The sequence below is a fragment of the Chiloscyllium plagiosum genome, chromosome 34 (genome assembly GCF_004010195.1).
Source record: "Chiloscyllium plagiosum isolate BGI_BamShark_2017 chromosome 34, ASM401019v2, whole genome shotgun sequence".
NCBI lineage: Eukaryota > Metazoa > Chordata > Chondrichthyes > Orectolobiformes > Hemiscylliidae > Chiloscyllium > Chiloscyllium plagiosum.
The window spans coordinates 39,990,752-40,006,917 of NC_057743.1; the positions used below are offsets into that span (position 1 = coordinate 39,990,752).

The 16,166-nt window shown below is 38.2% G+C and overlaps 1 protein-coding gene across 15 annotated transcripts in view; it reads right to left on the bottom strand.

The window, feature by feature from the left end:
• The window catches only part of cdk11b (cyclin-dependent kinase 11B), a 63,309-nt gene that overhangs the window by 33,891 nt on the left and 13,252 nt on the right, over positions 1–16,166 (bottom strand). For 6 of the 15 annotated variants that reach the window (XM_043676276.1, XM_043676275.1, XM_043676280.1 and 3 more), the window contains 4 exons: positions 14,880–14,912; positions 11,452–11,573; positions 6,926–7,050; positions 5,654–5,779 (listed from right to left, as the gene is read on the bottom strand). In XM_043676276.1, coding sequence (XP_043532211.1) covers positions 5,654–5,779; positions 6,926–7,050; positions 11,452–11,573; positions 14,880–14,912 — 406 coding nt within the window. Of the gene's footprint in view, positions 1–5,653; positions 5,780–6,925; positions 7,051–11,451; positions 11,574–14,879; positions 14,913–16,166 lie in introns of those variants that run through there. The other 9 variants (XM_043676287.1, XM_043676285.1, XM_043676286.1 and 6 more) reach the window with 4 other exon arrangements.

The following is a 16,166-nucleotide window of genomic DNA, read 5'->3' on the forward strand; positions in this document are numbered from 1 at the left end:
TCACACATGCAACCTCTCTCAGACTTAGACCCCTTTAGATTATCTCACACACATATAGACTCTCTCTCACAGACACTCTCAACCGCCGCCCGCCCGCGCCCCCTCCCCCCCGCCCACGCCCACCTTCCACACACACATTTTTTAGATTAGAATCAGTCTAAACATTATGGCACAGACAACAGAACACGGGCGCGAGCACTTTCAACATCTTATCTGGGCTGACACCAACTGTTATAGTTAACCTGAGAATGTAACTTTTTAAAAAGGTTTTGTGATTTACATATGAAGGAAGTGAAACTAACATGGTCATTCTAACAGATGAGAGACTTAACAAACAATCAAGGTATTTTTCAATGTATAATTTCAGTTACATCACACTGTAAACTTTTGCTATAAATTGTGTCTTACAATTGTGTCCTCCATAACCATCTGATGAAAGAGCAGCGCTCCGAAAGCTAGTGCTTCCAATTAAACCTGTTGGACTATAACCTGGTGTTGCGTGATTTTTAACACTGTTCATGTAAATCGAGGTAGGAGAAACGAGAGGTGTATGCAACAAAGCCTCCAATGTTACCGGGTGGGTGGAATTTGCCTCAACAGTCAACTAAATTGGGAGAGCATCAAGGTTCTCCTATTGGAACCAACAGGTCAAATTTCTAATGTTTGCTGCCCAATAATAAAACAAAACATTCGACAGCGCCATTCCACCTCGTATCTTAGGCGTCCATAACAATGGTTTTCATAGCCTAGAAGTTTTTTTAGTTTCATTCTTTAATTTATTTGGAATATTTACTTTATGGAAAAAGAAAGAGAGAGAATAATTAGTGGAATATTAGTGGAACAATAATCATCTTAATGGAATTGATTCCAGCAGTCACAGACAAATTAAGGAGACCATATCATTCAAAGTCTCGTTTAATTTGTATCAGTTACGGTTCAAAACCTCTCCTGTACAAATTGCCTAGTGCAACTGCTGTGCGTACATCAAGATAAACAAAACCAGAGTTGGCTATTTTAAATGGGAAATTATCTAGCAGGCTTATTGAAAGGAAATATCTCACTTTTGCTAAAATTCAATTTATACGCAGAAATTTTACTGAAAGATTCTAAAACTGCAAGTGCGGTGGGAATAGGGAGAGACACGTTCGAGACAAATAGCAAAAGGTTATTTGCATAGAGGGCAATCTTCAACTCCACACCATTTCTAATAACGCCAGAGAAATCAAGATGAGTCCGTAGCGCAACAGACAGAAATTCAATTACAATGGCAAACAGCAGTGGTTTCAAAGGACAGCCTTGGCTAGTGGAATGATAAAGGTAGAAATAATCAGAGTTCATGTTATTGGTCCTGATAGAGGCCTGCGGTGATGCATAGAGTAGTTTGATCCAAGAAATAATTTTTTCCCCAAAGCAAAATAAAAAGATAATTTCATTCTATTCTATAAAAGGCTTTTTCAGCATTTAAGATATCAAATGCCTCAGGGAGAGTGGATGGGAAAGAATTGGAAACAACATTAAATATCCACCTAAAATTCAAAAAAGGAGCACCAGTTGCAAATAAATCCAGTTTGATCCAAGGATATGACCGATGGAACAATGGTTTCCAAACAGAGGGCCAATAGCTTTGACAATAATTGAAAGTCAACATTTAGTAGACTTATAAGACGATGTGAACCACAGTGAGGGATCTTTAAACGCAAATAAATTGATGCCCGAGTTAAAGTTTGAGGAAGAGAGTCAGAATTAAATGTTTCAACAAACACATCTACCAAAAACAGAGCCAGCTTTCTTCAAAATGTTTTATAAAACTCAGCCAGTAAACTGTCAGGTCCAGGGCTTTTACCACTTTGTAGTGATCTAGCGGTAGCCTCAATTTCTATTATTGTGATTGGTTGATTCAATTTCTTTGCTACGTTTTGATCAATAGTAAGAACGTTAATCTTAATCAAAATTTGCTGTTGCAGAAGAACATTCAGATGAATAAAGTGGAATGTAAAATTCCTTAAAAGTCTTGTTGATTTCTAATGGGTCTGACATGACACCTGAATTAGCCTTAATTTGTGAGATTAATTGAGGTGAGGACATTTGGTGCGATTAATGTGCCAACAAATTTCTAGCTCTATCTCCTTGTTCATAAAATTTCGAACTAGAGTGAAGTAAAAGCTCGGTGGTGTTTTGGGACATTACTACATCATACTCGACCTGAAGGGATATGCGCTCTTTATATCTTTCTGAAGATTTAGAGATTGCACAAAGGAAAATATAATTGACATAAATATTTTCCTATGTGTTGCATAAGAAATTGTTTCATCCCTGATGAATGCCTTCAGGGTTTCTCACAGCAAGGGAACTGGAATGTCTGGAGTTTTGTTATTTTTATTTAAAAATCTATCCTCCAAGAGACAAAATTAACAAAATCTTCCTTTTAAGAGTAAGCGAGTATTGAGACGCTAAGGTGGGCGTGTATTAAGAAACTTCTAAAAGCTTATATTCATAGAGACAGATGCATGGTCTGGTAAAACAACTGATCATATTTGCAACCAGGAATGGATGTCAGCAATCTGCCATCCATCAAAAATAAATCAATACATGTGGAAGTGTAGTGGACATGCAAAAAAAAAATTCCTTTTTAGAGGGATTAAAGATCCAGCAAGGATCAACAATATTAAACTCCTCCATAAAAGTATTAATTATTTTAGCAGATTTGGACTGGGCATTTGGAACACAGCAAGAACGGATTGTGCTGATGTGGGGAAGTAGGCAAGACATGAGAGTTATTAAATCTAAAATTTTTCTAATCAACCTCCTCAAAGTTCTTATTTTACACACATGCAACGGGTAGGAATGGAACTCTAGCCTCGTGGTTCAGAGGCAGGGACACTACAACTGGACCATAAGAGCCCAGTTATTATATCTCATATGAGATAAGTTAATTAACATCAGCACTGGAGTGACATTAACCTGAAGTGTTTTGCAATCAATTCAGTAAGTCCTATTGCACTCACTTTTCACTGAATCAGGATGTTCTCATTTGGAAAGTGCATTCAGAAATATTTTTCTGACAACTGGCAAGTTCCTAAAACTGACAGCCTCCTCCAGAAAATGATGGATTTGAAAAAGTGTACCTTGGAATATGAACCTAGAGTCAAGGATACAATGAATGCCCAAATAGAAATATATGCATTAACTGAGGATGGTCAGAACTGATGTCTAATGGTATAACATGGTTTACACATTTAGTGGGTTTTTTTGGAACTGTAAAATGGCACGCATTAAAAAGGTTCAGTAATTGCTGTGTGGATGGATTTTCAAGTTGTGTTGGAGGCTTACTGATAAAATTATGGCAGCCAGTATTAGGAGGAACATGGCAACATGAACTGGAAGATACAAATTTATACTTTCCGCATGGCAGGAGTGGAAACATGGTGCTCTTCACCAAGATCTCAGCTATTTCACGGCAATACCAATCAGAATAGACATAAAGTGGCACATGAAGTGGCAATAACTGCCTTTCACATCAAGGCACCACCTGATGGTGAAAGGATGCAGAAAAGATTTACAAGGATGTACCAGGGTTGGAGGGTTTGAGCTCTCGGGAGAGGCTAAATAAGCTGGGGCTGTTTTCCCTGGAGCGCCAGAGGTTGAGGGGTGACCTTATTTATCGAAGCTTATAAAATCATGAGGCGCATGGACAGGGTGAATAGTCAAAACCAGATGGCATAGGTTTAAGGTGAGAGGGGAAAGATATAAAAAGGGACCTAAGGGGCAACTTTTTCACATAGAAGGTGCTGCGTGTATGGAATGAGTTGCCAGAGGAAGTGGTGGGGACTGGTACAATTACAACATTTAAAAAGGATCTGGATGGGATACATCAATAGAAAGGTTTAAGAGAGCTTAAGGGCCAAATGCTGGCAAATGGGACTAGATTAATTTAGAATATCTGGTCAGCTTGGACCCATAGGGTCTGTTTCCATGCAGTAAGACTCTATGACTGAGCATGGAAACGAGGAGCCTTATCAAAATTGGAGACTCAGAGGGACAAAGTCAGACCGAACATAAAGAAGATGATTATGACTGCTGATGTCAGTTATTTTAGTCCCAAGATATCACTGCAGTAATTCTTTAAGGTTGTATTCCAGGCTCAACCTTTGGATACATTTAAAAGGGCAGAAACGGGAATGTTCACTGATCGTTGCACAACACTCAACACCATTCATGACACCTCAGATACTGAAAAAAACAAAGTGCAGCAAGAACTGGACTACATCCAGGCTTGGGTTGACATTTGAGACTTGCAAGTACCAGGCAATGACCATCTCCAACAAGAGCGAATCTAACGAGGACCCGCGACATTCAATAGCATTACTATCTCCCTTGTAAACATCCTGGGGGTTGTAATTAATCAGAAACTGAACTGGTGACATAAGTTTTGTAGCTACAAGAACAGATTTAAAGACTAGCATTCTCTGCTGAATCACTCATCTTCTGTTCCCAAATGCCTTTCACCATCTACAAGGCACACATCAGAAGTGTAATGGGATACTCTTTACTTTCCCGGATTAATGCAGCTTCAAAACACTAAAGAAGCTTGACACCATCCAAAACAAAAACAGCATGCTGGAGATGCACCCCATCAACATTCAATTCACCATTTACACACAGAGGCAGCAGTGTGTATCACTTACAAGATGCAACTCACCAGACCTTTCAAACCCACAATTTCTCTCTCTCAGAAGAATGGCAATAGATGATGCATGAACACACTATCATCTGCACATTCCCATCCGAGTCACTCACCAGCCTGATTTGGAACTATAATGTAATTCTTTCACTGTCAAACTCTTGAATTCCCATCATAATAGCTATGCATGGACCTACACTTCCCCCAAGGAACTGCAGGAGTATAAGAAGGTATCTCACCACCACCTTCTCCAGAGCATATAGGGAGGATCGATACAGCTGGTCTAATCGATGTTGCCCTCATCCCATAAAGAAGTTTTTAAAAATAAAACTTTGGAAAGGATACAGAAATACAAAGTGTTGTTAATGATGAGAAGCATAAGCAACTTCAGGAAGTTAGATAGATTAGTAGACTGGACAACAGGTGTTGTATAAAATTTAATGCAGATAATGGGGATTTAGCATACAGTAGTAAGAGGAATGAGACAAAGTATATACATGTGTTTAAATATACTTATAAATATACACACGTATATAAACAGCAAAACTTTAGAACGTGTTGGGTTTCAGACACACAAATCTTTATCATTAGAAAGAATGTAAAAGCAAAGAACTCATGCTAAACCTATGCAACAGATTGACTGGACTATTGTTAAAATATAGCATGGTGACCCGACTTGGGAAGTAAATTGTACCTCATTGTCCTTGCGCAATAATTTAATTACCTCCATTCCAATAAGCAATTCCAGTAGTGAGCATGAGGTATAACATTTAAAGCCATGCTGATCAATCCTTATTACTGCTTCAACATTCTGCACAATGCTGAAGCCTTTTTTTCAAGAAGTGTCGGTAGATCAATTGCAAGTTTCATTGGCTCATTCCTTAAAAATACATACATTGGGATAACATTCACAATCCTCAAGTACATCTTCTGTATTTACAGACCTCCTAAATATATCAATGAGAGCCTTACCCATTTCTTGGCTCATTTCCTTGAAGATTTTAAAGTTCATCTCATCTGCCTTAAGTGCCCTGTAGACATTAAATTCTTTGAGTTTCTTCGTAACAGTCTTCGTTTCCCATGATTCAGTTCTGAAGACTGTTGTAAAGAATTCATTTAACACTCTGCCATTCAGTAATCCCTCAACATTTCTATCCAAATATCTTTTAAATACTTTTCCTAGTCTTTAACCCTCTCCCACTTCAAACAGAATTTTAAGATTCTGAGGATCGTTCTTTTATCTGCCTATTGTTTTATTATCCTAACAGTCTCTAAGTCATCCTCAAATGACCTAGCTCTTCACCAAGGTTACATCGTCTAGAGATTCTTGATTCAGCCGCTACAGTCTTGACATTGCAATTTTTACTTCCTTCATAGGACTTTATTCTCTTTCCACAGAAAATTGTTATAAAACAATCCATTTATTTGTTGTTCTATTGCCTCCTGGTATGCTTATTTTCCTAAAATCTTATAGCTGATTTCTTGGTCTGATCCTTTAATGGAATATTAAAATTAAGCACAAAACAGTCTACTGACAAGTTAAATTTGTTTCAGTTATCCACTAAATATTACATTTAACACAACATGCAACCTGATATCTAAATTTAAATTATATTAAGTATATAAAATTTAGTATTTTCACACTCACTTTCCTTGACCATTCTCTGTGCTCATGTTCCACTATCTTCCCCTGACCCTCGTGTATGCCTTGAATAGCCCCCCATCTGTCTGCATGCCTCCCAATGGTAATACATGTGCAATTTCCACCCTCAGTACTTCAGCCGTCTTTGTTACATTTACTGCTAATCTTTTTATCCTTCACCTCGCATGCTCGGCATACTTATCCTTTACGGCTGAAATAACCTTTTGAGATGGCCTGTTTATCTATCTTTGTTTCATTACCAAAACAAATATTTACATATAAACATCTTAAACTTGCATATCTTTAATCTTGATGTTGCACTGTGCAATCACTCATGCAGCTTAAGTATTTGTTTACCAAAATCTTTAACAATTATTTCCCTGGCTTCATGTTAAAATTACTGAACAGAAGTGCATTCTGCATGCTTAATGAAATTCAAAAGCTACGTATTAAGCAAAAGTATACCAAAAGCTCACTTTTTAATAATTTTCAAAATCAAATCAGAAATCTAAATTCACAGGACACCTGACACTAAGTTTCCAAATACTGAAGTACATTTCACATCATGTAAAGTTGTTTAAAATAAAGCTACCATCTCTCACCTTCAGCCGATCTGCTTCGATGTCTTCGCTTTTCCTTTCTCCGTTCCTCTTTTCTGTGATGTGACTTTTCTTTTTTAGAGGTTTGTTGAGGAGGTTTTATTGCCAAAGAATCATCCTCCTCACCTCTATGTCATTTAAAAAGAAACTGTCATTAAAATCAATGCAATTGATCAGTAAATACAACACTTAGCCTTGGTCTGTGAAACGGCAGCATAACATTTCTTCAGAACATTGACGTTTGAGAAGATTTGCAGCTTAGGTTGAGGTTCTGGATGGAAGTTTGCTCACTGAGCTGGAAGGTTTGTTTTTAAACGTTTCTGCTCAGTACTATGTTAACATCATCATTTAGGCTCTGGTAAAGTACTCATGGTATGGTCCACTTTTTATTTATGTGTTTAGATTTCCTTGGTAACCTAAACACAAATAAAAAAGTGGGCCATACCACCAGTGCTTCACCGGAGGCTCACTAATAACGTTACCTAGTATGGTGCCGATACATCTGAAAATGAACCTTCCAGCTCAGCGAGCAAACTTACATGCATTGCTACAGAATTGTTGCAAAATACAGCTGGAAATTATAGGGCTCAAGACCGCTAAAACATCCACAAATAAACAAGTTGCTTGGAACTTGACTGCTGCTGAGAAAAGAGTTTGTCAAAGTATTTTGTCTTGTACTCAAATGAACATTCACAAGAATACCAATGGAAAGGGGAGGAACAATTTTATATTCTAAGAGACATCACAAGACACCAGGTTATAGTCCAAAATGTTTATGTGAAGTCACCTAAAGGAGCAGCCCTCCGAAAGCTTGTGATTTCTAATAAATCTGTTGGATTATAACTTGGCATCTTGTGACTTCTGACTTTGTCCACCCCAGTTCAACACGGTCACCTCCATAATCATTCTGTATGAGACATTTGCAACTGTCTAACCCAACTCTATGTGCCCATGCTTGCAAAACTCAACAGTGCCCAATATTAGATGTGACTCCTCATTAGATAAATATTTGCTAAAGTTTCTAGTATACTCCAGAGTTATGTTGACAATCGTAAGATTGTTGTTGGGCCGACAGTGTAACCATTCTTGTGCATACTGGAAGGTACATATGTTTTGAGAAGATTTGTAGCTCAGGTTGAGGTTCTGGATGTAAGTTTGCTCGTTGAGCTGGAAGGTTCGTTTTCAGAGGTTTCATCACCATACTGGGTAACATCTTCAGTGAACCTCCGGATGAAGCACTGGTGGTGCAGCCCGCTTTCTATTTATATGTTTGGATTTCCATGGGTTGGTGTTGCCATTTCCGCTAGTGATGTCATTTCCTATGATGATGTCATTTCCTGGTCTTTTTCTCAGGGCGTGGTAAATGGGATCCAAATCAATGTGTTTGTTGATAGGAGCTCCGGTTGGAATGTCATGCTTCTAGAAATTCACGTGTGTGTCTCTATTTGGCTTGTCCTAGGATAGATGTCTTGTCCCAGTTGAAGGGGTGTCCTTCCTCATCCGTATGTAAGGATACTAGTGAGAGTGGGTCATGTCCTTTTTGTGGTTAGTTGATGTTCATGTATCCTGGTGGCTAGTTTTCTGCCTGCTTGCCCAATGTAATGTTTGTTACAATTCTTGCAAGGTATTTTGCAAATGACATTTTTTTTAGATTCCTACAGTGTGGAAACAGGCCTTTCAGCCCAACCAGTCCACACCGACCCTCCAAAGAGTAACCTACCAAGACCCATTTCCCTCTGACTAATGCATCTAACACTATGGGCAATTTAGCATGGCCAATTCACCTGATCTGCACACCTTTGGACTGTGGGAAGAAACCCGAGCACCCGGAGGAAACCCACACAGTCACGTGGAGAATGTGCAAACTCCACACAGACAGTCGCCCAAGGCTGGAATCGAACCTGGGACCCTGATGCTATGAAGCAGCAGTGCTAACCACTGAGCCACCGTGCCGCCCGTTTTGCTTGTTCTCTGTATAGGGTCTGTATACAGACAAACAAACGAAACAAATGTCATTTACAAAATACCTTATAAGAACGGTAACAAACACTACATTGGGCAAAAAGGCAGAAAACTTGTCACCAAGATACATGAACATCAACTAGCCACAAAAAGGACATGATCCACTCTCACTAGTATCCTTTCAAACAGAAGAGGATGGACACCACTTCGACTGGGACAAGACACCCATCCTAGGACAAACCAAACAGAGACACGCACATGAATTTCTAGAAGCATGGCATTCTAACTGGAACTCTATCAACACACACATTGATTTGGATCCCATTTACTACGCCCTGAGAAAAAGACCAGGAAATGACATTGTCACAGGAAATGGCATCACCACCCCAAGGAAACCCAAACAGATAAATAGCAAGCAGACTACACCACCAGTGCTTCATCTGGAGGCTCAATGAAGATGTTACCTAGTACGTTGATGAAACGTATGAAAACAAACCTTCCAGCTCAGTAAGCAAACCTACATCTGTTACATATATTAATACTAAAACCCTGTTTATTGCAGACAGAAAGAATACACATATATAGTGTCAATTGCAACTTAACCCAATAGATGGGAGCCAGACTCCGGCTCATTTTTCAAGGAAAGCTTTGGCCAGAAGCCATCTGCTTGGTTGAAATTTTTAGCAGTTTTATAGTTAACTGTCAGTGATCAACTAACTGGTACTCGTGCCACAGCCACACTGTACCAGAGTTGGTGCACCAACAAATCAGCAGTCTTCTCATACCATAGAAAAACATTGCTCCCTTTCACAGCGACATTCTTACAAAATTTCTGACGAACACAAGATGCAAAGCCTTGACAATGTGTATTGATTTTACAGCAACGCTAAAACTAGGAAAGTTTTCTAGCTTATAGAAATGATTTAATTCAAATTAAGTTTCCTGGTTTTATCCAGAAGACAGGGTAAATATTTGACTTTTTCTATGGCAATAAGAAGAAACTTAGGATTTAAACTCTGTACAATGAATGGCATAAGGTATTAAAATGCATCTTCTATACTTCATGAAATAGTAAAAGGTAACAGTTCCACTTGCATAAATTGGAAGGTGACATAAATTGACCATGTTTAATTTAAAATCGATGGACAATGACAAATATACTTATCAAAAAATGATTTATCTAGTTATCAAACTCTCACAAAAGGGATAATAATGTTACATATGTCTGGAGTGCACTTACAGTGGTTTGATGATTAACACAGACTGATAATTGGCAGATATTTTAAAAAAATATTTGTACTGCGCTTCCTCAGCAGAATGGCTTCAGTTTCTCACACATGAAACTTGACATTAATTGAACCTGTTGTCAACTTAATGGTTATAAAACACAGAACACATTTTTCATCTATTCACAGGCAGAAACTATATATGCCGGACACGGGAAAGTCAATGCCAAAAAATGATCAAATGTTTTATTTTCATGGGCACTTGGGAAAAGAGCTGCACTACTTCAATTGATGCCAATACAAAGAATGGAAACAAAAGACTGTGGGACTTCATTCATGCCAATATAATTTTCAAAATAAAAACATTTTAAAATGGACCAGCTTTCTGAGTAAATAAACTGCTATTATTAGAGGAGAAGTTGCCAAATAACTGTTCTTTGAATTCTCTCTTTTTAACAGGTAGTTTCAAAACACAATGAAGAGGAACCTCGATTATCCAAATATCGATTATCTGAATTTCAGATTATCGGAAGATGCCGCAAAAACTTTACATCAAAGAGGTAAGTGTATTCGATTTTCTTGTACTGAAGAACATGTGAAAACGCTGGCAAAAACAAAAACAAGCAGCTCAAGCATCAGCGACTGGATACTTTTACTGGATACACAGCCCTTTGCAAAAGTGTTTTACAGTATTCCCGCCACTTTACCAGGCCATTCATGAAACAAAAGGCCGAGAACATAAATGCATGTGTGAGGCTGTGTTTCTGCCTTTCTATCGCAAGACATAATTCCTGGAAACTGAAAATTGCTCGTGATCGTAGAAGCTGTTTGGGACCTTGTTTAAAGCTGTCTTCACCACTCCTTGCCAAATGCAAACTACTGCTGTATTTTCACAAAGGTTTTCTCACGTTATCATGCTTTATTTTGTTCATCATGTGAAATGTGTGTCCTCTTACGCTCAATACGTTAAGATTATACATTTAAACAAATTCTCCAGTACAGCACAGCATTAGATCAGCATGGCTTCCCTTTTTAAGGTAAAAAATCAATTATCCAAATAATCAATTATCTGAACAAAATCGAGCCTGCCCATCTTGTTCGGCTAATCGAGGTTCCTCTAAACGGATCACACAAAATCACATTTTCGCTACAGGTGGAAAACATATTAAGCTTGAAGAACAGCATCAAACTGGTGATAGATCTACATTAAGGGTCAATGACTCCTTTCACTGATCTGCAAAATAAAAAGTATTTGGCCTGAACTTTTTTTGAATAGGCGTTTATATTGAAGTTTACTGGGAGGACATTAATAAGTGTTTCTTTTTAAATTGGAAAACATACCGATCATCTATAGATCCTTCTCGTCGATGTGGTGAATTGCGTATAGTTATCTCCATCTTGTCCTTGTGTTCCTGAAGCTCTCCTTCCTCCAGTGAGTCCCGCTTAGAATCCCTGTCATCCAACTGAGATGTATAAAAATAGAATGGTAATTCTGGACTGTTTCACACTGTTAACATTTTAGTTTTCACATCTTGTCTATGACACTTTTCTCATGTTCTAATTAATCTGGTCTTATGACATTTTTCATCATCAATTTCCACAATCATTTTTCTCATTTCCGTCTACACTTTAGTAGTTTTCTCATCACTTGAGGGCTTGAAATGTCACGTGTTACAGATTTTTGTGAGAATGTCAAGGCTTGTAAAAAATCTAAAAATGAAAACAGTGGCATAGAGAAGTCACACAACTTAATTTGTACACCTGATACCACAGGATTTGATAGTTGTTTTTAGTAGCCAAAATGCTCTTTAGCATTCAACATTCTGCAGTTTAACCACAGGCGAGTGTTAAAATCCATTTTCAAATTTACAACTTTCATAAAAACAGTAGCAGTTGCTGGAAAAGGGATCTGTTTCCCTGCACCTATATTGCAAAGCACCAAAATTCCTGCAGAAAAGTATATCACATTTAGGAAAGATCCCTTTATTGTCACCTCCTTAAAAGATTTTCTTTCTGCTGGCAAATTGAAAGGGACAATAAAAGGACTTCACTTTGGTACCAACAACACACATTTCTGTACTATTTTGAAAATAAGACCTCTGCGACACCTTAGTAACAAATGTTGACCAATAATTTTAGAGTCATATTTTTTATAAATTTTTCAATACATTTCTATCATTAGCTTAAAGTATCAAAGATACTGTGCGTCTGTGGAATATTTCACTCAGTAAGGTGAAAAATACTTCCACAGATTATTTTTAACTAAAATCCAAAGTTCAGGCTGGCTTTAAAACTTATAGTTGTCACACCATGACATGCAATTACTTTCAAACAAATGTTCCTGCAATGCTGGTTAAAAGGTAATTGGCAGCAATTTCAAAAACTTCACTGGGTTGGTAAATAAACCAACTGGGTAGCAACCTAGTGAGGAGAAAGCACATATACGCACCGTAAGGAACGTTCAGAGAAGCAATAACTATAACAGCACTAATAAACAAAAATTACAAGGGATGAAATCATTACACAAACTAGGGTCATTTACGGTGAAAAACAGAAACTGAAAGGTTGATTTGATGGAGGTATTGAAGGTGTTACAGGAAACAAAGATGTTAGATAGAGAGAAACTATTTCCTCCAGTTAGGGAATCTCATTAAAAAATCAGTATTAAACCTTTCAGGAGTGACACCAGTAAAGACTTTCACACACAAAGGGTGGTGGAAGTTTGGATCTCTTTCTTTAAATAGTATTTTTAAACATTCTTACATGTAGTGTGACCACTGTTGGCTATGCTGACATTTGTTGCCCATCACTAACTATCCTTAAGGTGAACTGGGTCTCTAATGTTACGGATGCTAGCTTAATTGTTAATTTTAAATAAATGCTAGAATTTTGTTAACCAAAAGGTCTGAAAGGAAGTGGAGCAGAGGGCAGACTTGTATGGAGTTAGGTCAGAGATCACGATTTAACTGACTGGTGGATCAGACACAAGGCAGCTAACTGACCTTCTCCCACTCATCTCAGTTTAGAGGCTGAAGAAAAGCCTAAAAAACATTGTTTACGTAACATGAAGAAAACATTACAAAAGACTTCCTCAAATATATTCGACTGTTGGATTGACATGGACTTTACTGTACAGCAGTAAGTACTGTCAAGGCGAGTAACTCGACACAGATCAGGAGATCAAGCCTCTTACAGAGACTGAGACAACTCAGTTCACAGCACTTCCTTTAGAAATGTTAAATTTTGTTATCTTCATTATTTATATCTGTTACTAATTCTTCTTCCTTGTAAAAATGTAATTATAAATATTTTACTTATCTTGCTCCTTTTGCCTGAAAGTGGTTTGGCAGATGTAGATAGGCTTTTAAAAACTTTTGAGCGGTCCAGGCAAATTGAAAGCCTAGATCTTTAAAACTGAAATGACCACATCATAGATGCTCAACCTTGGGTGCGCTGTCAGACATGACAATATGGGACAGACTGTGAACAAGTATCCTTGTTGGTGACCCAAATACTGAATAATAGACAAGTAAACATGACCATTACACTACAGAAGTTAAAAACTAATATAGAAGTACTGGCAGGGTCAAATTAAATTTCAATTTTTCTTCGATTTATCTTCTAATTATGACCAATCTATAAAATAGAACAGGATTGAATTTAATAAATTCAGATCCTTTGCCCCAGAGAAAATTAAATGATTTGGATGTGAATATAGGAGGAATGGTTAGTAGGTTTGCAGATGATACCAAAAGTGTTGGCATAGTGGACAGTGAAGAAGGTTATCGCAGAGTACACAAGACCTTGATCAGATGAGCCACGAAGTGGCAGATGAAGTTTAATTTAGACAAATGTGAGGTGTTGCATTTGGGTAAGGTAAGTCAAGGCAGGACTTATAAATGTAATGATGGAGTCCTGGTGAGTGTTGCCAAACGAAGAGAACTTGGGTGCAAGTTCATAGTTCCTTGAAGGTGGAGTCACAGGTAGACAGGGTAGTAAAGTAGACATTTCACCCTTATTGATCAGTGCACTGAGGAAAGAATTGGGAGGTCATGTTGCGGCTGTATAGGATATTGGTTAGGCCACTTTTAGAATACTGCGTTCAATTCTGGTCTCCCTGCAATAGGAAAGATGCTGTTAAACTTGAAAGGATGCAGATAAGATTCATGAGGATATTGCTGGGGTTGAAGGGTTTGAGCTGTAGGGAGAGGCTGAATAGGAAGGGACTATTTGCCCTGGAGCGTCGAGGCTGAGGGGTGACCACATAGAGTTAGAGAATCATGAGGGGCATGGATAGGGTGAATAGCCAAGGTCTTTCTCCCGGGGTAGGGATGTCCAAAGCTAGACAGCATCAGTTTAAGATGAGGGGAAAGATTTGAAAGGGAACTAAGGGATAATGCTTTCATGCATAGGGTGTTGCATGTATGGAATGAGTGACCAGTGGAGGCTGGTACTATTACAACATTTAAAAGGGATCTGGATGGGCACATTAACAGGATGGATTTAGAGGGATATGGGCCAAATGCTGACAAATAGGACCAAATCAATTTAGATATCTGGTCCAACACATCCATGCCGACCAAAGGGTCTTTTTCCATGCTGTACAACTCTATGACTCTATAAAAGGATGGTATATATTTTAGAAACCAAGCAAATCAATACAAGTCATAATTTTTTCAGTTATAACATATGACAATACAATATACTAATTCTTACAGTAGATTAAAAAGTAACTAATTATATCACCAGAAAAAAGGAAAATAACTAACCAGAATTCTGGATGGGCACCTCCACAGCGAGGGCTATAAATGAACCGAGAAAGACATATTTTTCTTGCAAGAGGGTATTCAAGTTGTGATTTATGCAATTAAATAAAATGAAAAATTTATTTGCTGTCTGAAGGGTACCTTTATAATTTGTCTTAAGTTTCAGTATTTATCAATATCTAAAACAAGTTCACAATGAGTTCTGCCTTCTAAGGACTTTGTCAATTGTTCAAAGCCAACCAACAGAGCATATTATATATCTTGTGAAATCAAGATGAAAAGCTTTCTGAACTGAATTAACCTGCTCACAAGCTCATCACTGAATTGGAAGTTGTGAACTATAAAAACCAAACCTCGTCCTGAGATATAGGAGAGGTTGATAAGACAACATTTATGCCCTTTCCCAGTAGTCATGAAAGTATTCAGTCAACCAGACTATGTGCAACTGGAGTTACGTGTAAGCTAGATCAGGCCAATGTAATTAGTTTCCTTACTTGAAGGGCTTTAGTGAACCAGTCAGGCTTTATGACAATCAGAATCATGCAGCGCATAAAAGGCCCTTCAACCCATCGAGTCTGCACCAACACAACTACCACTAAAAGTATACTAATCTCAATTTCATGTACCTGCCTCAATTCCTTGAATGTTATGAAATTTGAAGTACTCATCCAAATAATTTTTAAGGATTTAAGGTTTCCAGCATCTACTACCTTCCCAGGTAGTGCATTCCAGGTTCCCATCACCCACTGAGTGAAGAGATTTTTTTCCCATCCCTTCTGAATCTCCTGACTCTTACCCTAAACTATGCCCTCTCATGACTGACCTCTCAATCAAAGGGAACAGCTGCTCTCTGCTCACCCCATTCATAGCCCTCAATCTCATACACCTCAACAATATCTCCCCTTAGACTTTTCTGCTCAAAAGAAAACAATTAAGCCTAACAGGTCTCTCCTTGTGGCTCAATTTCTTCATCCCAGGGAACACCTAAGCGTACCTCCTCTGCCTCCCCCCTCTACTGCTATCACATCCTTCCTGTAGTGAGGTAATCAGAACTGCACACAGTACTCCAGTTGTGGACTGACCCAGCACCTGTACAACATTATCTCCTTGTTCTTATACTCTATGCCATAACAAATGAAAGTAAACATCACATATGTCTTAATTATCCTATTCACATGCCCTGCGAACTTCAGGAATCGGTGAATAATTATCCCAAGATCGCTCTGTTCCTCGAAGCTACCCAGTGTCCTGCCATTCATTAAACACTCCCTCATCTTGTTCCTCTTCCAA